General features: G+C 39.5%; 1 protein-coding gene across 7 annotated transcripts in view; it reads left to right on the forward strand.

Moving 5' to 3' along the window:
* The window catches only part of ago4 (argonaute RISC component 4), a 49,144-nt gene extending 22,588 nt beyond the window's left edge, over nucleotides 1–26,556 (forward strand). For 5 of the 7 annotated variants that reach the window (XM_061983166.2, XM_061983167.2, XM_072915535.1 and 2 more), the window contains 12 exons: nucleotides 3,609–3,756; nucleotides 3,837–3,956; nucleotides 7,314–7,475; nucleotides 11,246–11,394; nucleotides 13,630–13,814; nucleotides 13,899–14,058; nucleotides 14,162–14,333; nucleotides 14,421–14,564; nucleotides 15,875–16,009; nucleotides 16,087–16,188; nucleotides 18,366–18,565; nucleotides 25,612–26,556. In XM_061983166.2, coding sequence (XP_061839150.1) covers nucleotides 3,609–3,756; nucleotides 3,837–3,956; nucleotides 7,314–7,475; nucleotides 11,246–11,394; nucleotides 13,630–13,814; nucleotides 13,899–14,058; nucleotides 14,162–14,333; nucleotides 14,421–14,564; nucleotides 15,875–16,009; nucleotides 16,087–16,188; nucleotides 18,366–18,565; nucleotides 25,612–25,720 — 1,786 coding nt within the window. In that variant the 3' untranslated portion in view covers nucleotides 25,721–26,556. The remainder of the gene's footprint in view (nucleotides 1–3,608; nucleotides 3,757–3,836; nucleotides 3,957–7,313; nucleotides 7,476–11,245; nucleotides 11,395–13,629; nucleotides 13,815–13,898; nucleotides 14,059–14,161; nucleotides 14,334–14,420; nucleotides 14,565–15,874; nucleotides 16,010–16,086; nucleotides 16,189–18,365; nucleotides 18,566–25,611) is intronic. The other 2 variants (XM_072915537.1, XM_061983168.2) reach the window with 1 other exon arrangement.
* Nucleotides 26,557–26,825: the final 269 nt, after the last annotated feature.

The raw sequence follows: 26,825 nt of genomic DNA on the forward strand, positions 1-26,825 counted from the left end.
TTTGGCCAATAGTACAAATTTGGAATTCGACGGGGCGACGTGGCTCGGTTGGCAGAGCGGCCGTGCCAGCAACTTGAGGTTTCCAGGTTTGATCCCCGCTTCAGCCATCCTCGTCACAGCCGTTGTGTCCTTGGGCAAGGCACTTTACCCACCTGCTCCCAGTGCCGCCCACACTGGTTTAAATGTTACTTAGATCAGTGTTTTTCAACCACTAGTGTGCCGCGGGATACAGTCTGGTGTGCCGTTGGAGATTATGTCATTTCACTTAATTAGGTTAAAAATATTTTTTTACAAAGCAGTAATTATAATCCGCAAATGTGCCGTTATTGAGTGTCAGTGCTGTCTGGAGCTGGGCAGAGTAACCGAGTACCGTATTTTTCGGAGTATAAGTCGCACCGGCCAAAAATGCATAATAAAGAAGGAAAAAAAAACACATATATAAGTCGCACTGGAGTATAAGTCGCATTTTTGGGGGAAATGTATTTGATAAAACCCAACACCAAGAATAGACATTTGAAAGGCAATTTAAAATAAATAAAGAATAGTGAACAACAGGCTGAATAAGTGTACGTTATATGAGGCATAAATAACCAACTGAGAACGTGCCTGGTATGTTAATGTAACATATTATGGTAAGAGTCATTCAAATAACTATAACATATAGAACATGCTATACGTTTACCAAACAATCTGTCACTCCTAATCATGAAATCTTGTACGTCTAGTCTCTTACGTGAATGAACTAAATAATATTATTTGATATTTTACGGTAATGTGTTAATTTCACACCTATGTCGCTCCTGAGTATAAATCGCACCACCGGCCAAACTATGAAAAAAACTGCGACTTATAGTCCGAAAAATACGGTAATACTCTTCCATATCAGTTGGTGGCAGCAGGTAGCTAATTACTTTGTAGATGTCGGGAACGACGACGATGGTTTGCAGGTAAAAAGGTATCTAACGCTTAAACCGAAAATAAACAAAAGGCGAGTGCCGCTAAGGAAAGGCATTGAAGCAAAACAAAGCTAAAACTGAACTGGCTGCAAAGTAAACAAAAACAGAATGCTGGATGACAGCAAAGACTTACAGTGTGTGGAGCAGACGGCGTCCACAAAGTACATCCGAACATGCCATGACAATCAACACCAAAATAGGAGCGCAAGACAAGAACTAAAACACTACACACAGGAAAACACCCCAAAAAATCAAAATAAGTCACAGGGTGATGTGACGGGTCGTGACAGTACACCTACTTTGAGACAAGAGCTATAGTGATGCATGGTTGGTTATGGTTTGAATTCATATCCAACAATTGCGAGAACGACTTTCTACTGTCAATATCGGCCGCTGAGTTTCATTTTTTTTAATGTTTTCTGCTGGTGGTGTGCCTCAGGATTTTTTCAATGAAAAAATTTGCCTTGGCTCAGAAAAGGTTGAAAAACACTGACTTAGATAATGGGTTTCACTATGTAAAGCACTTTGAGTCACTAGAGAAAAGCGCTATATAAATATAATTCACTTCACCACTACCAAGTAGTTACAGGTGCAGTATGGGTCATACCATTGCATACCTCAAATTTTCAAGCTCATTGAATAATTTTTTTTCCCGCAATTACAATCGGACAAAAACGCATGACGGTGCAACAATATTGCATACTGTATTTTCCTGACTATAGAGGGCATCGGTATATAAGCCGCACCCACTAAATTTGAGAATATATATATTTTATTCCATGTATCAGCCGCCCAGGACAATAAGCCGCAGGTATACACGTTGTGAAATGAGTTATTTACACACAGATTCTGTACATTTTTTATTGATATACCTTAATTATTTCCAAACGGTGTCTGTCACACGGCAGTAAAACGGCTGATCAAACAAAACGGATGCCATCGTCACGGACCCACTAGCTGCGAAAGTTAGCTCTTCAATCATCTAAACAGACTCAATAACTCTGCTGTGACATTTTGGTGAATTTACTAGAGAATTTGTGAAACAAAACAAAAAGAATGCCATTGTAAGTTTAAAATACTTGTGAACGTGTTGGCGTAATAGCTAATGCTAACGACGCTAGCGTCATTACATTACGATGGCTCATACAAATATGCATTAAAACACTCCTAAAGACATCACACATGGGACGGTTTAGTAAGTATGACTAGTTTGTTTTATTGTAAAACTTACAGACGTTGCTTGTAGTGATGAATGAAGAATCCATAAGTGTAAAAACGCTATGGATAGACTAAAAGACTGAACAGCACTTGTATTCCAGTTTAAAGCACGGAACAGAAGGAAATACTGTAGACCAGTGGTTCTTAACCTTGTTGGAGGTACCAAACCCCACCAGTTTCATATGTGCATTCACAGAACCCTTTAGTGAGAAAAAAAAAAAAAAAAAAAAATATATATATATATATATATTTATTTTTTTTCAAATTCAAGAAAAAGTCGTATGTTTTTTTACTGGTGCACAAAATGAACCGTGCATGAACATCGCCTTGTTCAAAGAACAAAACCAACATAGTGCATGAACTCACAACATATTACACACCTTACACACATTATCCTGAATTGATTAACGTGGACCCCGACTTAAACAAGTTGAAAAACTTATTCGGGTGTTACCATTTAGTGGTCAATTGTACGCAACATGTACCGTACTGTGTAATCTGTACTGTGTATTCTCTTCCTTTGCAATCTGCTAGTAAAAGTTTCAATAAATTAATCAAAAAACCTGCAAATTAGAGGGAACATTGTTTGGGGGTATCCATAATACGCTGATAGGGAGAAGTTTTTATTTACACGATAAGTCGGATGTCTCTTTACCTCCGTGGCGGAGGCTCCACCGAACCCCTAAGGCCGACTCACCGAATCCCTAGGGTTCGATCGAACCAAGGTTAAGAACCACTGCTGTAGACATTCACTCCGCAGCACCTGCAGTGAACGAACTCATCCAAAAGATGTCACGATAGTACAAACAATAAAACACCTTTTCCATGTTTTTGCTTGTGTTTAGTGAAAACTATTTGCATTAGTGTTCAAAGCGTACGAAAAAAAAATAGAGGTTTATAGTTTATTGCCTCTGATTTAAGTATTCAATTATTTCCTGAGTTAGTAAAAAATGACCAAAAAACTATAGTTTATAGTTTCAACATATACTGATACTATACTTGGTATAGTTACTGTTGAGGTATTGATCCGTCCACCTTTGTTTACATTCAAGAGCTCTAGCTAGTGGTGTGTATAGTGTAGCATGTTTAGCTATTCCTCCTCCTCCAGTGATAACACTTGTAAGAAACGTAGTATAATTTCCGCCAATGAGGCGAGGTTTGCTTACTTAGAACTGGCTTTGCACTCTGACGGGACTTTAGCTTGCTAGTGAGGACACTACAGTGCGTTGAGGACGTGTTTGTTACCTTGTCGCTGTCAAATTTGCAGGACACAGCTAGTACGTGTCATCAACGTGCATTATCATGATGTAACAATACTGTTAAAGTCTGTCATCGGATAAATTTATATCATTTGTATCGTCTATTTTGTGCAACTGTAGTTTGTACCAACAAATAATTCTGAGAAGTTTATTTGTGTTGTTAATTTCTTCACAGGTTCCCCTTACAGCTCGAGAACGGCCAGGCCATGGAGTGCACCGTCGCTCAGTATTTCAAGCAGAAGTATAATCTGCAGCTCAAGTATCCACATTTACCCTGTCTGCAAGTAGGGCAGGAACAGAAGCACACTTACTTGCCCCTAGAGGTGAGAAGAGACCATTTTTCAGTATTCCTTCAAAATTGCTCTTTTTAAGTCACAACTTAATGACTTTATTACTTCTGTAGGTCTGTAACATAGTTGCAGGCCAACGCTGCATCAAGAAACTGACCGACAACCAAACATCCACCATGATCAAAGCTACAGCTCGCTCTGCCCCTGACAGACAGGAAGAGATCAGCAGATTGGTGAGCGAAGATCTTACCGGTCTTTTGATGTTGACAGTTGACTTTTTACCAAGCACTTTATGGGATTTATTCAATCAAGGCTTCAAAAAAAGCAGATTACGTTTTTACTAAATAGTGGTAATTTGTTTCTTTCACTGTCCTCTGTCCACCTTGGTGCTTTTTTTTTTGGCTATATGTCAACATGGCCAAATTATTTATTTTATTCAGCAATTTTTGTAAAACTTAACCTATTATGCAAAATTATTTTAACAGTAAAATGTCTATCAAGGGCCTGATTATCGCCACCAAGCATTAGAATCTTTAATCTCGCTCTACTTTTGAGAGAAAGTCACTTCCTCTGCGAGTGAACGGAAAATTGCTCTCCACTGATTTTGACGTTTTGGCCCATTTTTCCTTACTACAGTACCTAGGCCATAATTACAGATCTGTTAGACGCCATAGGCTTGAGTGCCATCTGGCGTAAGAAGAGCCATTTCCGATAATCGCTAACACGATAAGATAATGTCCGAACTTCAAAGGTGTTGACTACCAACGGTAGTAATGAGCAGAATATAGATTTTTCCTTTGCAGAAAATGAAGAGGAGTAGAGCCAGGAACCAGGCGCACTACGAGAGATAATGGTGGTGTTGAATGACGCGAGGAAGGAGAACTCTGACATGAAATACTTATGAAAACATGTTAAGGAATTGAAGAAGGATAATGCATCTCAAACAAATTAATAGGCGAGAAGAAAAAGTGGATGCCTTTCTAGAAGCAAAACGATGAAAAGCGCACATTGTTCAGTTGGAACATGACAAACACACTTAACAATGATTGTTACTGGGCTCCACATAACTTGAAGCTCTTATGTCAGGGCAGCTGATAACCGAGGAGAAAAGGATGATGTTAGCATTTGGTCAACTGTCTGCAATCAAAGTGGTTAGATGTGGTTGTCAACAACATTGACACTATTGGGGAAAAAAACAAAACCACACCTGTCATCGTCATAAATGTCACCAACACAAAAAGCAAAGTGTCATTGCTGAGGCAGAGCAGCAAGCTAAAAAGAACACATTTTTACATCAATAGCTATGTGTACATGGGCAAAATGTATTAATCTGATCATAATTCGGATTATTTTGTGACTGTGTACATGGACCCTGAAAAAAAATATCCGATTATGACATGCATCACACCTTAAGTCGGAATACTTTATTTTGAAATGTGTAGCACGTACTGTAAACGAAAGCAGAAGAAGAAGCAGTGACTACTGCTGTAAACAAACATGGCTCTGGTGCAGCTCTCCTTGTCCGACGTAGTTATTTATTCATCAAATGTTCCTTCTGTTTGCTACTTTAGTTGTAATTCTCTTTTTAAAATGGAGATGTTCCGTGCCCTCCATGTCGTGATATGTGCGGTTGCCGCACGTCTTCTTATTACGACATTGTGTACGTGCCTGACGCTAGCAGTTAGCACTTGGAGTAGCTGTAAAATCGTGAATCAAACAGCTCGTTGAGATGACAACTGGATCCCTTCTTTTATTGTTACATAGGCACATGACACGCCAGACCATACTTTTGTTTTTACTAGTCACTGTTTTAGAGCAACAATCTCAACAGTATATAACGCTACTTCTGTACATGTTGAATGGGGGGAGACGGCAGCAAAACAATAATTTAATTCCAAGACTATTCAATTTAGTCCCCTCCACCACCAAAGTATAGCTGACCTCAAATACATGATTAATGTCTGATTAATTGTGTTCATCTGCACATAGCTCGTGAGCATCTGACAAAGCACAATACTGATATCACCCAAGTTAGCACGGAACCTAAGGCAGCAGGGGAAAACGTTCTGCTCCAGGTGGCGTAGGACAGATTGTAGTGCGGTCGTGCCAGCAATTTAAGTGTTCCGGGTTTGATTCTGCCATCCTATTCACTGCTGTTGTGTCCTTGGGCAAGACATTTCACACACCTTTCTCCCAGTGTCACCTACACTATATTAATGCAGATAATGGGTTTCACAATGTAAAGCGCTTTGAGTCTCTAGAGAAAAAGCACTATATACATATAATTTGCTTCACTTCACACTGCCAAGTCTCAGAGAGAACAAGAGCCAATGTACTTGTCAAAGACATTAACAACTGGACAAATACTAAGGATGACATCCTCTTGTCTACGAGGAAATAAAAGACACAACTCACAAAGACTTGATGCAGCTTGAAGTGCACAACAAATAAACTACAATAAAACATTAAAAAACACAGATTGTGCCAAATTCAACACATTTCACTTAATCATCACCTTAATTGTGCAGAAAGATGGGGATATAACTACAAAAGTACACTTCATTCATTAACCGTGTGACAAAAAAGATCAGAATAATACATATTGTTGGAGATAGAGAACATTCAAACCCTTTATTTATTTAATAGTAAATACTGAAATTCCACGACATAGTGAATTTGCAAACAGCTGAAATTATGCACAAAGCAAACTATAACCTGCTACTGAAGAACGTACAACAATTCTCAACAATAGAGAAGAAAAATGTAATTTAAAACATTTGTATGCACATATAAAATTTAAGACCTTTAGTATATTGGTATGTTGAATTTAATTATGGAATGGATTAAGCAAATAATTCAAACAAGGTACTAATATGATCCAATTCAAGAAACTCTTCAAACTTAAAGTGTTTACAAAGTACAAAGAAGAAAAATCATGATAAACATTGTGAATTGATTGATAATCTTATTTATCTCGCCATATGAAATACAACGTACTTCACTAATTATTTATTACTTATAGAGTATATTGTGAATACATTGAGAACAGGAAGTGAATAAATGTTTTAGCAACTGCTATATAAAGGAAAAGGGGTAGGATTAAATAAATTCTGCTTCTTCCTACTCCTTTTCGAACATGTTGAAAATGAAAAACTGGAAATTGTGATGTATCATGTTGCATGCATGTTGGAAATGTAACTCAAATTTATATACAGACATTACTTTATCAATGTTTTACTTTATTTAATGTCGCCACTTATGCTAACTTATTCTTTGTTTAACCCTTTTTTTTTTTTTTGCTTAATTTTATCCTTAGTTTAACATATTTATTATGTATTCCTTTTTTTTTTCATTTTGATTTAGATTTTTTATAGTTCGTATATAAAAAGTGAATAAAGTGCACAATAGCACTTTTTGGAGCCAAGCTACAGTTTCTATTAGAGCTTAATAAAAGCTATAGTTTTTTTTCTAGTTGACTATATTGTTGAAACCTAAGTGTTTGTATATGTTGTGTAACACTCTAACGACACACCTTTTTACTCTTTTTCTTGGCTTTTTGGGTTTGTTCTGATCTTCTCCTCTTTGCTCAGGTCAAAAGCAACAGCATGGTTGGGGGCCCAGACCCATATCTGAAGGAATTTGGCATTGTGGTTCACAATGACATGACCGAGGTTACAGGGCGTGTGCTCCCAGCGCCCATGCTTCAGTATGGGGGCCGGGTGAGTACGGATACTGGGAGGGACTGTGGCAGGGTGAGTACCGAAATGGGGGTCACACACTGGGGTCACCAGCATAGGGTGGGGGTTGGGGTCATCAGAGTGAATGTTGATCCACGGGGGTTTTCTCTTCCAGGTTCGTTAATAAATGTATCCATTTATTAACGGTTGCACACTCTAAAATTGGTGCTATTGTTGATGAATTTAACAAGTGTTAGAGGATGTATCAAGGCCTAACAGCATGAAAACTGTTTCATACAAACTAACCAGTACTGCAATTTGTGCTGCTTTTTGTGTTAACGAGACCTGTACAACCTGGAACTAGCCCTTAGTGGGTATCCTATGGTGCAGCTCAGCAGTCTCTGTGTGCAAACATTCTAATACTCCCTGTGTGAAAATACAATTATAATACACAGTGGCTGAGATGAATGTCTAATCACGGAAGACTGCTGACTCGCACCGAATCTTAATTCAGCCATTAGGAAACTTGGGTGATTGATGCCAAAAACTGCTGTTTCCTGCTGACTCATTTGGAAATCGTAACACTGGGTCATTTTTATCCATGTTGGAACATTGCAGCCTATATTCATATTTTAAAGTAGGGACGTGCCGATCAATTGGAAAAAGTATGTGACATTGCTGATTAATGCCGATCACAAATACAGATTTTCTCTGGTTTACAAGCTGCTAACCGCTAATTATATGTCTTCATACACAGCTCCCCCAAACTATCATGGCAAATTTAAATTTTTTGTAGTATCTTACGTACCATTATCACTGGAAGACAAGGCTATAAATATATTACACACTGATAGCAAGCCAGGAGCAGGCATGCTAATAGCTAAGCTAACCTAGTAGAAAACAACACCAACAAATAAGTGCTTGGTAAAGTTTAAGAAGTTTAGATGAAGTGCGTTACTGCAGTAAGCAGATATTTACAGGAAATTAACAAGTAGAATATCAAGAGTCTACAGAGAGGATAATATAACAACTGTTTGTGGGTCTGAATTGTCAGTCAGTCCACAACACGTAAATAGGAGGATCAAATTGATTCATAAATTGGTTGCGTCAATACCAACGTAATATTGGTATATGATCACTACTTGAAAGAGCAGATCAATATTTAAATTTGCTCAATATAATTAGTTTGTTATTGTTAATGTTTACAAACACAAAATAGTTTATTGGACACAAGAAAATGTTTTCAATGAGTAATAGTTTATGCTTTTGTTTAGTTATTGTGTAATAAAGTAGACTAAGGAACACGTTTAAATATTGTGTTGATATTGTTAAACTGTCAATGAAACAACATAAATTGAAAATGTACAGTAAATACATGTGATCGGTATCGGTTCGGCAGCACAAAGCTTTGATCGGAACATCCCTGTTTCAAAGACACCGATATCATCACCCTGTTTTCTGGTGGCAGAGGCTGAATAGGGATTCAAGGATTGTGTGGAAGGAGCGATGAATGTGTTGTCACTGGGATGTCGATGAGACTTGTAGTAACCGGCACAATGAGTGTCCAGCTGTAAAGTTAGTGGAGTAGCAAGTTGGCTTTCATACAGGAAACACAACACCCTGCAATTCTGCTGACACTTGCTGAAATCCCTGTTTTGTATCAGTGTTTTCACAAATGTCCCATTCTTTGTTCTGCACTCCTTGTGCTGTTTCACATTTGATTTCTCCAAAAGTTCAACAGAACTCAATCAAACAGTTGGCCTTTAGTCTCCTGGGACAGCAAGTCTAATCGGCTTCCAGTGAAATACCTTTTTGAATGTATGACAGTTGAAGCCTTTCCCATTTCTCTCCTCACGCTGAATGAATGGAATACATGCACTTCATTGTGAAACTGCAATGCTTAATATGCATTAATGATGGGGAAGGCTTTTTGTCTGGCTTGTTTGTAACATGCTCTGTGATTTATATTCGGACTAAGGGTGTGACGAGATCTATCCAGATTAAAACGTAATATTTAGGTGAAAAGCTCTCTCAAAGGCACTGGACCGAAGCCTTGCCAACTTCTTGAATCTCACTCCGGTGCCAAACAAAGCTTTGCGCATACCGTAAACTTTGCAACCCGTCCGTGGTGTTAAACAGGCTACTTGTTTACCCAGGCTGGTTAGTCAAAAGTGTTTGTCCAGTTAGAAACGGCTACAGCCACCACATTGTTTTGTGATGAGAAAAGTCTTACTTACGGTGTCTGAACATGGTGTAAATAAGTTAAACGGTTAAAAGCTCATGCTTAGGTCAAATTTCTAAACAAACATTATCTGGTCACTGTTAAAGCCTGTAAAGTTCAAATATCCTTGTCAACCCAGGAGCAGTGTATCGTCACACCCCCCCTATTCCTGACCTAAACCTGGACTAAAATCCCCTGTGTTGCATTAAATTTAAATCGGTTAATTAGAATCTATCCATTACGATTTTAGAAGCTCATTATTTGTTACCATGTGACCTGAGTAGTTGCTTAGAGGGCCTAGGAGGCAGCTAATAGTCTTTGGTAAAGCTTGTTAACTGAATAGAAACCTTCTGCCCTTTGGGATTTATTGTAGATGTGTAGCCACACTGGATTTTGGAGAACTTGCATCTCATTCAAGAGATTGTGTTCAGCTTTGGTTACGAATGCCAGGGGTCTCCAAACTTTTTCCGCACAGGGTCACATACAGGGAAAGAAAAGAAGCAGGCAATCACACGTAGGTCAATATATGCTAAGAGATTTGCACAAAACATTGACATCTTAGGTTTGAGTTACATGTTACAAAGCAAGTTGGTGTGATATCTATTTCTTTAAAAATGTATAGGTACATGTTATGATTAATTAAAAAGGAAAAAAAATAGCTGCTTCTGGCTGACAATGGCCCATGGGCGACACTTTGGACACCCTTGATATATGCTGTGAATTTCACACTAAGTTCGTAGCAATTCATATAAAAAGCTAAGCACTATACTTTCTGTGCAAACATACAGTACAGGCCAAAAGTTTGGACACACCTTCTCCTCATTCAATGGGTTTTCTTTATAGATAGATAGATAGATATAAAGATAGTACTTTATTGATTCCTTCAGGAGAGTTCCCTCAGGAAAATAAATATATATTTTTTTAATTTAAATTATTTTCATGACTATTTAAATTGTAGATTGTCACTGAAGGCATCAAAACTTGAATGAACACATGTGGAGTTATGTACTTAACAAAAAGGTGAAATAACTGAAAACATGTTTTATATTCTAGTTTCTTCAAAATAGCCACCCTTTGCTCTGATTACTGCTTGTACACTCTTGGCATTCGATGAGCTTCAAGCACACCTGTGAAGTGAAAACCATTTCAGGTGACTACCTCTTGAAGCTCATCGAGAGAATGCCAAGAGTGTGCGAAAAAGTAATCCGAGCAAAGGGTGGCTATTTTGACGAAACTAGAATATAAAACATGTTTTTAGTTATTTCACCTTTTTTTTGTTAAGTACATAACTCCACATGTCATGAAAATGAAGAAAACACATTAAATGAAAAGGTGTCCAAACTTTTGGCCTGTACTGTGTATGAATACAATGTATTTGTATTATAAAAGGTTTGTGGAATATTTTCTTTCATAGAAGAAGGAAAAAAATGTACTCCCAGTCCTTACACAAAATAACAGTGCATTACATTTTGTAGGAAATCCTACAAAGTGACTTGCCAAGCTAGATGTGTTCAAGTGTAGCATGTGGATTTCCTGTTGACATTTTTTTGTGCTGTATTTGGAGACGCAGTAAATGTACCTTGTGTATTGGCTCCTCTAATCGGTGGGTTGACTAAGAGTGTAGGGACTCTCGCCGCAGAATAAAACGGTGGCCACGCCCAATCAGGGCGTGTGGGACATGAGAGGCAAGCAGTTCTACGCCGGCATCGAGATCAAGGTCTGGGCTGTGGCCTGCTTTGCGCCACAGAAACAGTGCAGAGAAGACCTGCTCAAGTGAGTCCTTTTTAAAACCTCATACAGCAGTACCTCCACTTACGACCGAGCTCTTAACTCAAAACACTTGAATTTTAAATCAGCGCCGCTCATTGAAATGAACTGAAATCTATTTTTCTGTGCTTTTCTAAAGCACCACAATTTTAACAAGCCTTTTAGATAATAATAATTAGCTTTATTGTCTCTGAGGAGAAATTTGTCTTGGACATCAAGACACAGCGTTTTACATACACACATACAGTTCATTCGACAATACAGTGACGACCGTAAACAGTGCGCAGGTATATCAGTTAGTTATGAGATCACACATTACATTCCCCCTGTATTGCCCTGTCCTAATATTGCACTCCTTATTAATGCGTCCGATAAGTGTTGTTTGAAAAAAATACTTTAATAGAATGTACGACAAAACTAATTTTTGAATTAATGTACAATATTTACTTTGGGGCTTCTGCAAATGTCTCCTATGGGGTGCTTCTCCGTTGTGTAACTATTGAAATGAATGTTCATGTTGCACACTTATATTTTTGTGTGACGGATCGAAGGTCAGAGTTGACCGCAAGCAATATATGTCTGTGTGCTAAGAGTAATGCTCGATCGTCCAGTTTGTAGAGTCCGGAAACCGAACAAACAAACACGTTGACGGGGATGGGAAGTGATACGATTTTTACGATTCCAATCCCATTTTCGATTCTGCTTAACAATTCGGTTCCTTATCCATTTCCTTACCCATTCTTATTTGGGGACAAAAAGGATAACAAAATTGTTAAGCATCACCTTTGTTTAGTTTAAAAGAAACATGAGGTCTTCAGAGACCCACAGCCTAGGACTCCTTGATGGGGTAAAATTATAAATAAATGATAAATGGGTTATACTTGTATAGCGCTGTTCTACCTTTGAGGTACTCAAAGCGCTTTGACACTATTTCCACATTCTCGCACACATTCACACACTAAAAGGTGGTCCCCAGAAAAATATTTTATTTTGAAAGTATCGTATTTTTCGGACTATAAGTCGCTCCGGAGTATAAGTCGCACCGGCCGAAAAATGCATAATAAAGAAGGAAAAAAACATATATAAGTCGCATTTTTGGGGGAAATGTATTTGATAAAAGCCAACACCAAGAATAGACATTTGAAAGGCAATTTAAAATAAATAAAGAATAGTGAACAACAGGCTGAATAAGTGTACGTTATATGAGGCATAAATAACCAACTGAGAAGGTGCCTGGTATGTTAACGTAACTTATTATGGTAAGAGTCATTCAAATAACTATAACATATAGAACATGCTATACGTTTACCAAACAATCTGTCACTCCTAATCGCTAAATCCCATGAAATCTTATACGTCTAGTCTTTTACGTCAATGAGCTAAATAATATTATTTGATATTTTACGCTAATGTGTTAATAATTTCACACATAAGTCGCTCCTGAGTACAAGTCGCACCCCCGGCCAAACTATGAAAAAAAAAAACTGCGACTTACAGTCCGAAAAGTACGGTAACTACCGGTATTTAAACTGATGATATAATAAATATTCTGCTGTACTGTAAACGAAATACAACAGATTATTCTGACAATTACCAAAGACTTTCCAGCAACATGTTGAACATTTTTGTAACATAAATGAAAATAGAACTGTGCATTGTGCGGTTTTGCAACCATCATTTATGAAAATGATCCTTTATTTTGCAGAAAAATTAGCATATGTGCTTTTTCAAGTGGGATAAGTGATTTTTCTGACCACTTATGGTCCTTTCTCAGACAGGGAGGAGGCGTGCGGCCTCTGAGCCAGTCAGACACCGGTCTCGTCATGTACTGTAATGCATGAGTCTACAGTTAATAATAGGATCGACAGTGTTGGTTATTTACCTGTGGTAGCTGATGTTTCTGCAACTGCTGCTGGTGGAGCGTTATCAAATGCTTTGTGTGCCGATGTAACGGTCAGACATGTTTTGATTGGTTTGTTTCTCTTTGGTGGAGTCTGCTTCTTCTCCTTGGCGCTCCTTCGCACTCGCTTTCACCGTTCTGATGGTTGGAGGGCAAGGTCTAAAACACAAAACGAAACTCGTAATCCAAAATTATTGATCACTACCTAAACGTAACAAAAAGCTGCAAGTTGAGGTACTACTGCACTTGGAGACATTTAGTCCCTTTTTGTTAATGTGCCCATGCAGATTTATCTACATAATTTGTTGCTGATTTTAATGAGCTTGGGTTCTTTTTTCTAGGAGCTTCACTGACCAACTGCGTAAGATCTCAAAGGACGCCGGGATGCCTATTCAAGGCCAGCCATGTTTTTGTAAATACGCCCAAGGAGCGGACAGTGTGGAGCCCATGTTTAAGCACCTCAAGATGTCTTATGTCGGTCTGCAGCTTATTGTGGTCATCCTGCCTGGCAAAACACCCGTCTATGGTAAGCATAGACATCATAGCGCATGAGGCAAAAGACGTCCGTTCCGTTTGTCTTTAATGATAATTTGGTCATCGTTATATACAGCTGAGGTGAAGCGGGTGGGCGACACCCTCCTCGGCATGGCCACCCAGTGTGTCCAGGTGAAGAACGTAGTCAAGACCTCCCCACAAACTCTCTCGAACCTCTGCCTCAAAATCAATGCCAAGTTAGGAGGCATCAACAACGTCCTGGTGCCTCACCAGAGGTTAGTATCCTTTAGGATCTTTTTTTATTCCACAGAGCAATAAGCATTATGTGACATTGTTGGTTAAAACAGCATTCATTCTGTGTTTCCTGTCTCTTTTCAGGCCCTCCGTGTTCCAGCAGCCTGTCATCTTCCTGGGTGCAGATGTCACGCATCCTCCAGCGGGTGACGGGAAGAAGCCGTCCATTGCGGCGGTGGTGGGCAGCATGGACGGCCACCCCAGCCGTTATTGTGCTACAGTGCGAGTCCAGACGTCCCGGCAAGACATGTCCCAGGTTTCTATGGCTTGTTAGTTTGCAACTTGATTGAGGGGAAAAAAGGTCAACTTTTCTAAAGGTAACCTGACTCTGTGGTCTGTTTAGGAGCAACTCTTCAGTCAGGAGGTCATTCAAGATCTGACCAACATGGTGCGGGAGCTGCTGATCCAATTTTACAAGTCCACACGCTTCAAGCCTACACGCATCATTTATTACCGCGGTGGCGTTTCCGAGGGCCAGATGAAACAGGTGCCATATTATATGCATCTTTGGGGAATAAGGTTTTGCTTATTTGACTATACCACTTACCGTATTTACAAGGCGCACTTAAAATATTTTTTTTCTCAGAACTCGACAATGCACCTTATGCCTAATGTACGTAATAATTCTGGTTTTGCTTACCGACCTCGAAGCAATTTTATTTGGTACACGGTGTAATACGTGTGAGCAGTAGATGGCAGTCAAACATAAGAGACATGTGTAGACTGCAATATGATGGCAATATGACTCAAGTAAACAACACCAACATTTCATATGTTCCATTGAAAATATAGAACATTACACACAGCGCTCAAAAATCCATCAAAATGTTTTAATACGACTTTGGTAAGCTATGAAGCCGCACCGCTTCATGGATTGTCGGCGCATTAAACATAGGAGTATTATTATGGTGTGTGTGTGTATAAGGTAAGACATATTATCTGGCGTTTTGTTTCGCAATATTATGCAAAAGCAACTTTTCTTACTTTCTGGTACCTGCTGATCTGTATTTGGGATCTGCATAAATCCTGAAAAATTGCGCTGGTCTGCCATTGTAGTCCATGCTGACACCGTAGTCGATAGGCTTCTTCTTTTTCTTTATCTTCTTGTTATGGGACATTCATCCTCCACTGTTGCCATTTCTAATATAAAGTAGTGTAAAGTTCTTACTTATATCGGTCCGTAAACTCGCCATGAAAGTGCTAAAACATACCGGTATAGTGAGTTTACATTATTCACCCAAGGAACTTTAGTTATTAAAGAGTTCCGGTTGGACCATTTTTCACGGGACACATTTCCGGTGTTTCCGGATGAGGAGAGGCTGTTCCGTTATTGATTGAAGTAAAGTCTGAATGTCATTAAAACGATTAGCTCCATCTTTTGACACTTCTTCCACTCCCAACAAAGATGACGGGGAGAAGACGCTGTCGAAGGTGAGCCACGTAAATAAGACCGCCCAAAAAACGGCGCATCCTGAAGCAACTGTCAGAAAGCGGCTTGAAAATGATCTGTAAAACATCATCTATGCAACATTTTGACCAAAGAACCACCATTGCATGTTATGTAGACCACAAGGAAGTGTTTTACATTTAGAAAGAAATAATAATAATAATATGACTCCTTTTTAATGCGCCCTATAATCCGGTGCGCCTTATATATGAAAAAAGATAAAAAATAGACCATTAGTCGGCAGTGCGCCTTATAATCCGGTGCGCTCTAAGGTCCGAAAAATATGGTAAGTGTTTTCAGCTTACCTCGTTAAAGTGTGGTCTTTTTTGTTTTATTTTTTGCATTTTTAGGTAGCGTGGCCGGAGCTTATAGCCATCAGGAAGGCATGCATCAGTCTGGAGGAGGACTACCGGCCCGGCATCACCTACATTGTGGTTCAGAAACGTCACCACACCCGACTTTTCTGTTCCGATAAGGCTGAGAGGGTCTGTATGGCAAAAATGTTCACGTATTCATATACTTGGTTTTAAAACCCTTCCTACTGTATATGTTTGGCTTGCAGGTTGGGAAGAGTGGTAACGTACCAGCTGGCACCACAGTGGACAGCACCATTACACATCCGTCCGAGTTTGACTTCTACCTGTGCAGCCATGCTGGGATTCAGGTGTGAGATTCTTCCATTTAAAGATACTTTGATCAATCTGCCTCTGATCTGTATCAGCCGATTTTCCTAAAAATGTACAGTCCCAAACGCTAAAACCCACTGGTTTAAATTATTTATTTATTTTTACTCCCCCATTCTTACAAGCTATCAGCTAATTATATCCATACATAGTGTGGAGCTGCTCCCCTACACTAATTGCAAATAAACTGCATTTCTTAGTATCTTAAGTATCATGATAGCTGGAGGGCGAAACTAAACGTGTTACACACACACAGAGAGAGCAAGCCAGGAGCAGGCATGCTAATAGCGAAGCTAACTGCTAAGCTTGCTTGAAACAGCACAAGAAATAAGTGTTGGTAAAGTTTAAGAAGTGTCGATGGAACCAAGTTAAAGCAGAAAGTAAGTTGGTACTAACAGGAAATTAAAAGTAAATTAATAAGAGACCTTCCATAAATTGGTGGTCTCGACACCAAGGGTAGTATCAGTATATGATTGATACTGAAGTGATAAGGTCGACACCTACTCAGTGGCCTAGTGGTTAGAGTGTCCGCCCTGAGATCGGTAGGTTGTGAGTTCAAACCCCGGCCAAGTCATACCAAAGACTATAAAAATGTGACCCATTACCTCCCTGCTTGGCACTCAGCATCAAGGGTTGGAATTGGGGGTTGAATCACCAAAAATGATTCCCGGGCGCGGCACCGCTGCTGCCCACTGCTCCCCACTGCTCCCCTCACCTCCCAGGGGGTGATCAAAGGGGATGGGTCAAATGCAGAGGACAAATTTCACCACACCTAGTGTGTGTGTGTGACAATCATTGGTATATTAACTTAACTTTCTAGTTTCTCAAAATCTTTTATTTATAATTTTTTTTGTTATGTTTACAAAAATCCCTGAACTCGAGGACCAAAAAAACAAAATATAAAATGATTAGTACAGAGTAGTTTTTCTTGTTCTATACTAGATCTGGGCAATTTAAGGCCCGGGGGCCACATTCGGCCCGTTAAGCTTTTCAATCTGGCCCGCCGGACATTCCCAAGTAATTTTATTAGATCTTTAAGATGGAAACTGTTGCTGCCAGTATGATGTGCAGTGATGTTTTCAAATGACCGTAAGTTTTAAACTATACAAAGTATTTCAATGGTTGGAATCTGCGCTTTTGCATTATATCCAAGTTATTATGGTAATCTATGTCACAGCATCTCAGATGAGGTGCCAAGCAGTGTCGGCGTGGTTTGTTTCCACAGAGTGTTTCCAGAGCGGTCCGCCTGAAATGTGGGTGTCAGGGATAGACGCGGAAAAAGATTGTTACAACAAAGTTCTAAAGCTTAGTGATATATCAGATATATCAGATTGTAGGTGTTTTTTAACCTTCGCGTTCATATTTCGCTGTTTGTTGCATTTTTGTTGTTTTGCTTGATTGTAAAATGTCGATTGAGAGGGTGTATTACATTCATATGGTGTCAATATTCAGTGTTTTATCGTTCATATTTAATACTGTAAATCCCACATTCTTTATTTTCATGTAAATTCTGGGTGTTTCTTTCAGTAAAAACAATTAAAATTCCATTCTGTTTTTTAAGGTGGTCTGTCATCACGTTTTTAGCATTCAATCAGACATTATTGTGAGGTTTTCTATTAGTGTTCCTAAAAATAGATATACTGGCCCCCAGACACATTTTTTTCCTCTAGATTTGGCTCCCGAGTCAAAATAATTGCCCAGGCCTGTTCTATACTGTTAACTTTGTTTTGATCAAAAAATTGTACTGGTGTATATAATTCAAAAGAATAGGGAAATTGTTTGAATTATGAGTTGATATTGTTAAACTGTCAATAGCACTCGAAATAAATAAAAGGAAACATTCACAGTACATGATCGGTATTGGTATCAGGCCATTTCACTCATGGAAAATTGGAATCAGCAGCATAAAACCCTGATCGAACATCCCTAATGATACTCCTTAAGTGTACTTCAGAGTACATATATTATTTAATGACAAGCTATTATGTGGCTTGGCATAAAGCTAATTTATAACTCAATGGAATCATTAGATTCTTTTTAAATTTCATTGCTACACGTGCTGCATTATTAATATGCAAGTTTTAGGTGATTGCCAGATGACACTTTAATCATGGTGTCATGGGAAATGAGGGAATTTTTCTTTTGCACATTTCCTCAGGGAACCAGTCGTCCGTCCCACTACCACGTCCTGTGGGATGACAACTGTTTCACTGCCGACGAACTGCAGCTCCTCACCTACCAGCTGTGCCACACTTACGTCCGCTGCACGCGCTCAGTCTCCATCCCGGCGCCGGCCTACTACGCCAGGCTGGTGGCCTTCCGTGCCCGATACCATCTGGTGGACAAAGACCACGACAGGTGAGGAGGCGAGACGTTGACACCGACCGTTTTTATGCTTCCAGTCGGCCCATCTTACAACCCATTAAGTCTCAGTCCACCGTGTTCTAAAGGCTGAAAAGTGCAGGCGTTTGTTGACATAACACTTGCGATCTAAAGGGGTGGTTTCTGTTGTAGTTTGTTAAAGGTAAACTACACTTTATTTTTTTACTATGCCCATATCGACAGTCCCTATGTGAGACAAGAACACGTCTTTCTCTTTTGTGTGTGTAAATTGATAAAAACAATGCTAGTACAATGCGGAAAATTGGGATTGATCTCTTCCGCCTATAAAGAGCTCTATAAAACACTTTTTTTTATGCATGCTGTGACCTGCATATTACCAAGTTGTATCGACATTATTGTAGGAACTACTTTTTTGGCATCGTGACACATCACCATGCCCACATTTCTCAAGCTACTTCAGTGGTTCTTAACCTTGTTGGAGGTACCAAACCCCACCAGTTTCATATGCGCATTCACCGAACCTTTCTTTAGTGAAAAATATAATGTTTTTTTTGTTTTTTTTGCAAATTCAGGACAAATTTATGTTTTTGGTAGCACTTTAGTATGAGGAACATATTCTAAGTAACAAATACTTAATTTAGAGTTTTTTGGACACTAGGGGATAGAGATGCGCGGTTTGCGGGCACAACCGCGGAGTCCGCGGATTATCTGCGGATCGGGCGAATGAAATTTAAAAAAATTAGATTTTATCCGCGGGTCGGGCCGGGTCGGGCGGTTGAAATAAAAAAAAAAATTAGATTTTAAATAGATTCAGGCGGGTGGCAGTTAAACCAATTCGGAAATATATATACATAGTTAAATGTTGTTACCCACATACGAAAAACGAGCAGGCACCTGCTGCATATGCCACAACAGAAGAAAAAAAAAAAAAGAGATGGACACTTTTACGGAGCGGAGAAGGGACACCTCGCCGGGGTCCTGGACCGAGGCCCCTTCCTCCGAGAGGGCCCCACCGGGAGCCGTAGCTGAGGCGATCCGCGAGAAGGGCCCGACGCACGTCCAGGGTCACCACCGCGCCCACTGCACCGACACCCCGCCTCGTCCGCCTTCGCCGCGGCCGGCGTCACGCGCAGCAGGTAAGCAGCTTACCTGCCCGCCACCCCCGTGGCCGGGGGCTCGTAACAGGGGTCACTCCGCCCGCGCAGCTTACCTGCCCGCCACCCCTGTTGCCGGGGGCGCGTAACAGGGGTCACTCCGCGCGCAGTGCGCTCACGAAAGGGGTGGGGCTCACCCCGCTTGGAGGTGCGCTCAGCGTGGCTCCCATATGATTGCGCACTGGTGTGCGTCTGGGTCGTGACAGCGTGGCACGCGAAAGTTTGTGCTGCATTGGATCAGTCTCCTTTCTTTAACAGGCAAAAGCTTTATAACCTCACTAATGCCTTGCATCGTCTATATTAGATATATAACAACGGGCGGGTGCGGTTCTGATCAAATGTTACATCGGGTGGATGGCGGATGGTTGACGACTTTCTGATGCGGTTGCGGATGAAATAATTGCCTATCCGCGCATCTCTACTAGGGGAACATATTCTAAGTAACAAAGACTTAATTTAGAGTTATTTGGTTAGGGTTAGTGTTAGAGGGTTAGGGCCAGGGTTAGAGGGTTAGAGTTATAATAAGGCCATGCCGAATAAGGCATTAATAAGTACTTAATAATGACTAGTTAAGAGCCAATATGTTACTAATTTTCATGTTAATAAGCAACTAATTAATGGTGAATATGTTCTCCATACTAAAGTGTTTTTTTTACTGGTGCACAAAATGAAGCGTGCATGAACATCACCTTGTTCAAACAACAAAACCAACACAGTGCATGAACTCACAACAAATTACACACCTGCAAACCAGTCATCTGTTGTTGTATCCGTAATACGCCGATAGGGAGAAGTTTTTATTTACACGATGAGTTGGGTGTGTTTTGACCTCCGCCGAACCCCTGAGCCCGACTCACCGAACCCCTAGGGTTCCATCAAACCCAGGTTAAGAACCACTGAGCTACTTATTGGTTGCGACCCGCCATAATATAATTGAGCTGCTTCTGCTGCTTTTGAGTTAGTAAAAGTTAATTGTATGTCATAAATCATGCGTCATTTGCACCAAGCTGAGAAGTTGGGTCACCTTTGAAAATCCACATGCGACCAACATGATGCTATATGGCTCAACAAATGGAACACAGCATAACATTGCGACAAAACACTTTTTACTTGCAAAGTGAGGATTATCCCAAATTTAGCAGCTCACAAGTGCTGAAAGCTACAACCATCCCGGCGAGAGCCTACATTGTAAGTTAGTTTTATATTCTTTTTTTAAACTGTAGCAATGGTGCTACGTGGTAACGCTCTAAGGCTTCCACAAAGTCTGCCATTTAAAGGTCGTAAACACAGACAGTAGTCTTTGTTGTGGTTTTAGAGAAAAGTGGCACTCTATGCAATCAATGCACCCACACTGCAAAAAGTCAGTGTTCAAAAACAAGAGAAAAAAAATACAAAACTTCGGGGTATTTTATTTGAACTAAGCAAAATTATTTGCCAAAAGAACAAGAAAATCCGGCTTATCAAAACTTTCCAAAACAAGTAAAATTAGCTAACCTCAATGAACCCAAAATACCTTAAAATAAGTATATACAAGTGCACTTTTCTTGGTAGAAAAAAAAAAGAGAACTTTTTGCTCAATATGTTGAAAAATATTCTTAAATTAAGTAAATGCTAGTGCCATTATCTTGACCTACTCAGTGGCCTAGTGGTTAGAGTGTCCGCCCTGAGATCGGTAGGTTGTGAGTTCAAACCCCGGCCGAGTCATACCAAAGACTATAAAAATGGGACCCATTACCTCCCTGCTTGGCACTCAGCATCAAGGGTTGGAATTGGGGGTTAAATCACCAAAAATGATTCCCGGGCGCGGCCACCGCTGCTGCCCACTGCTCCCCTCACCTCCCAGGGGGTGATCAAGGGTGATGGGTCAAATGCAGAGAATAATTTCGCCACACCTAGTGTGTGTGTGACAATCATTGGTACTTTAACTTTAACTTTAACTTTAATGATATGCGCTCGGCATCATTTTTTTTTTTTCATGCTTGAAGTAAGAAATTATTACTTTAAAAAGTAGTTTTATACTTGTGAGTGTTGATGACACAGCTTTGCAACAGTTGATATTCTAGTTTCAAGCATGTTTTACTCAATATAGGTCATCAAATCTCAGCAACAAGCTGTAATATCTTACTGAGATCATTTAGGACCAAAACCCTTAAAACAAGTAAAACACTAACATAAAATCTGCTTAGTGAGAAGAATTATCTTATCAGACAGAAAATAAGCAAATATCACCCTTATTTGAGATATTTCATCTTACTTAGATTTCAGTTTTTGCAGTGCAGGAAACAAAATACTGTAAATACTACATGTTATCATGAATGTTACTATGTTACATACATACTTACAGCATGTATATCAAGCAGTTTTTAAGGTTTTTGGGTGGTTTTAGAGGGCTTTATAGGCAGAACCGATCGTACCCCCATTGTGCTGGCAGTTTTTCACTATTTAGAACGCACAGATAAGTGTTCTTGTCTCAAATTGTGGATGAAAAATAAAGTGCAGATTTTCTTCAAAATTCCCTTGTTCCAGTGGCATCAAATCAGTCCCTCTGATTTCGCAGGCTTTTAAAAAAAATTGTTTCAGCGTAAAATGCCTGAATTTGCGACAGCTTTTTCAAAAAGTTGCCTAACAGTTGCATTATTTTGAGGTTTATTAGTCTTTTATTAACAATAATATTGAATTAACTTGTGATTTTATAAATTAACTATGAAGTACAGGAAAAAAAGCACAGGATTGCAACAAGAATGGGAAAACAAATACTGTATTGCTTTACTTCTTTTATATCAACAGACTTAGAAGTAAACACAAGCTGGCAGTAAAAGCACATACTCAGAACTCATTATTGAATTACTGTTATGTTTCATTTCATTATAACAGTAATAATTGATTATAATTGTAGAAAGAAACAAGACCAAAAGCTTCCTTAAGGTCCGATGTCTGCTCCGTCGTCCACAAATTGCAGACATTCTGTGTTTGTTTTACGCTTGAAAAGTGTTTGTCCATCTTGAAAAATGTTTTTATGTTCCAACACATTTACCCCGACACCTTAAGAGCCTTTGTTAACTGTTGAGAGCGCTCTACAGAAGTCATTTGTGTTAGTCAATCATCACACTTCAACATCTCGAACGTTTAAATGCAGCCTCTTTGCTGGGTCAGCGTTGCAAACAAAAATGTGTTCTTAATTGCCTTACCATGGATATAAAAAAAAGTTATGTGAATACATGTAAAACAGGAACTCAAAATGCCAGTGTCTTGCTAAATGTTTATTTACTACATTACCCAGAAGGTTTCGTGCTTTAGACAGGAACAGGAAGTAGGTTTGAGCTATGCGGCAGGACGACAGTTGTGTGGTTTAAACATTGAAGAGTTGTTATAGTTCTACACTTTGCTGTTCCTGCTTCGTCTACACAAAAAAAAAAAACACACGTTTTGATTGGCTCGTTGACGTGCGCATTTGAGCGCTGCTCAGACAAATTATTTTGGTGAAAATGACGCTGATTGGGCAAAATGTGCTGGGAAGTTGCGAGGCCGCTTATCAGAATCAATCATTAAACCAAACTTTTCATGCACGGGCAACACAAAGTGCTTAACAAAAAGAAAAAAGGATGAAAAGACACACTATTGACAAAAACAAAACATGGCACGGCACTGGGGATTGAGGAAAAAAGCCACATTTGAGGCGTCCACACTGAAGAATAACTAAAATGAACGCCATCTAAAAAAAAAAAAATTGCATGAAACATAAGATATGTTTGGACACACCTTCTCATTCAATGCGCTCTTTATTTTCATGACTATTTACATTGTAGATTGTCACATCAAAACTATGAATGAACACATGTGGAGTTATGTACTTAACAAAAAAAGGTGAAATAACAGAACACATGTTTTACATTCTAGTTTCTTCAAAATAGCCACCCTTTGCTCCGATTACTTTTTTGCACACTCTTGGCATTCTCTCCATGAACTTCAAGAGGTAGGCATCTGAAATAATTTTCACTTCACAGATGTGCTTGAAGCTCATGGAGAGAATGCCAAGAGTGTGCAAAGCAGTAATCAGAGCAAAAGGTGGCTATTTTGAAAAAACTAGAATATAAAACATGTGTTCTGTTATTTCCCCTTTTTTTGTTAAGTACATAACTCCACATGTGTTCATTCATAGTTTTGATGCCTTCAGTGACAATCTACAATGTAAATAGTCATGAAAATAAAGAAAACGCACTGGAGAAGGTGTGTCCAAAAATTGGCCTGAACTGTATGTGAAAATTGCATATAAATAATACAATAATAAATTATAAAAAATATACCATTGCGAGAATAGTAGTAATAATAGCATAGATAAAACAGAAAATAACACAATAAATATGAATACCGGTAGTATACTTTTTAAAAAAGCATTAAAACTAGAGATGTCTGATAATGTCTTTTTTGCCGATATCCGATATTCCGATATTGTCCAACTCTTAATTACCGATTCCGATATCAACCGATATATACAGTCGTGGAATGAACACATTATGCCTAATTTTGTTGTGATGCCCCGCTGGATGCATTAAACAATGTAACAAAATGTTTTCCAAAATAAATCAACTCAAGTTGCCATATTTATTATTGAAGTCACAAAGTGCATTATTTTTTTTTAACATGCCTCAAAACAGCAGCTTGGAATTTGGGACATTTTCTCCCTGAGAGAGCATGAGGAGGTTGAGGTGGGCGGGGTTGGGGTGGGGCGGGGGTGTATATTGTAGCGTCCCGGAAAGAGTTAGTGCTGCAAGGGGTTCTGGGTATTTGTTCTGTTGTGTTTATGTTGCGTTACGGTGCGGATGTTCTCCCGAAATGTGTTTGTCATTCTTGTTTGGTGTGGATTCACAGTGTCGCATATTTGTAACAGTGTTAAACTTGTTTATACGGCCACCCTCAGTGTGACCTGTATGGCCGCTGACCAATTATGCCTTGCATTCACTTGTGTGTGTGTGTGAAAAGCCGTACATATTATGTGATTGGGCCGGCACGCAAAGGCAGTGCCTTTAAGGTTTATTGGCACTCAGTACTTCTCCCTACGTCAGTGTACACAGCGGTGTTTTAAAAAGTCATACATTTTACTTTTTGAAACTGATACCGATCATTTCCGATATCACATTTTAAAGCATTTATCGGCCGATAATATCGGATATCTCTAATTAAAACCTATACAGTATTTTCCCGTTTAGTGCGGATTTAGCTTCAAAATAAAAGTATGGCAGTATTGACCTGAATTGTACCACAAAGTTGCCGCATTTCTTCCTTTTTATTTCGTTGAAATTGTTACCCACCAGAAGAAAGTGTCATTGTCGTCACAACAACAAAGTAACTTCAGCAGCATGAACCTACCGAGAAAAGCCAAATAAATATATTGTAGGAGCCTAAATGCTGTTTAAGTTCATTTACATTTTATGGAAGGTGCTTTATGTTCAGCCAAAATGGGACTATTTACTTTATTTGCATGCTTAAAATAACTATGGTACACTTTATTCGTAATTATTACATTTGTCTAAATAATTCGATGACGTGACTGTTTAATTGCATATATGGCGGAAGGATCTGTGTGGTAAGAGGGTTTGGACACAATGTATTATGGGTAATGGCAGTCAGGTACGGGAATTTGAGCCACACAGTTTTTTGACCTTACTCTTACTTTTTCTAACTCTTTCTTACTGTAACAAACTCGCTTTATTTTTCCATTCCCTTGTTCCCACATCGTTATTGTTTGACGTTTTTGAATGATTAAGTCGACGAGTAAACGACACAAAACGAAGAGGAGCGTCTGGAGTTTTGTTTGTTGTTGCTGCAGCAAGAGGAGCAGGAGAAAGTAGAGGAGCGTCAAGCTGAGGCTTCATTAGGAAACTACATATATGTTGTTTTGTTTTGCAGTGCTGAGGGCAGCCATGTGTCCGGCCAGAGTAACGGCCGCGACCCTCAAGCTTTGGCCAAGGCGGTCCAGATCCACTACGACACCCAGCACACCATGTACTTCGCCTGAACAGGCCAGTCCTCCATCCTCTTATCATTTCTTTGCCAGTCTTTCGTCTTGTCTTTTTTTATTTTTTTCATTTTTCCTAAATCTTCACCAAAGCGGCTCTTTTGACGGGATCCGACGTCCAGTAGCTTTATAAACGGAACGAGCTCCAACGTTCCCCCGTCGAGCCGCCTCTCTAACCAGCAATCTTAGCACTGCGAACCCTGAGGTTTTTTTCCCCCGACGCTCAGAAGAAAACGAACAACACCCATACACGCATACTACTAGTTGAGCCATTATTATTATTATTTTTTAATTTTCTATCTGAATGTCTGCACTCGTGTTTTTGAACATACACTGAGCGACGGAGCGTGCGTCCGCGCACCTCCTTTTCGCTCTCCCAGCTAAGCAGGACTCTGATCTACTTTTACCTCAAAGCCCACCAGGGCAAAATCTCTCACAAGGTCTTGGGTTTTATCGGGAGGGGGGGTTGGGGGGGGGTAGGACTCCACCAAGCGATGGAGGTGACGCGGGGGGGTCGACCTTTTTGAGAATGAAATATATAAATATATATTATATTTTTTTCCTTTTTATGAGCGTGTGTTTTAACCTTTTTCCTCCTTCAGTCTTTTACAAATGAGGTGACCTGGGTGTTCATACCCACTACTACTTTCCCTCCCGCCTTTTATGAAAGTGTGTGTGTGTGTGTGTGTGTGTGTGTGTGAGAGAATCTCTGTATATACATTTTTGTTGTGCGCGCACGTGCTTTCATGGCAGGCCACTGAATTGCAAAGGGACATTGAGGAGATAACTGCTGTAAATGCCTCAGACTTGTTGTTTTTTTTTGTTTTTTTTTCTATTCACACATACAGTACATATAAATGTATATTTACATCTCCAGAGCAGCTTTTGAGAGACTTTAAACGGGGCTTCATAGAGGACGTGCGGTGGTGATTTCCAGCAGTCCCGGGTCACTTGTTCATTTTTTTTATTTTATTTTTTATTTTTTTTATGACTATGATCGGCGAGGTTTGGCTTGTTCGTGTGTTGCGTGGTTAAAGGCATTAAACTTAGCGTTTTCTTTGGATATTTTAGTATCGGAACAGATTTTATACAAAAAAACTGTTGT

Source organism: Nerophis lumbriciformis, linkage group LG21 (genome assembly GCF_033978685.3).
Source record: "Nerophis lumbriciformis linkage group LG21, RoL_Nlum_v2.1, whole genome shotgun sequence".
Taxonomy (NCBI): domain Eukaryota; kingdom Metazoa; phylum Chordata; class Actinopteri; order Syngnathiformes; family Syngnathidae; genus Nerophis; species Nerophis lumbriciformis.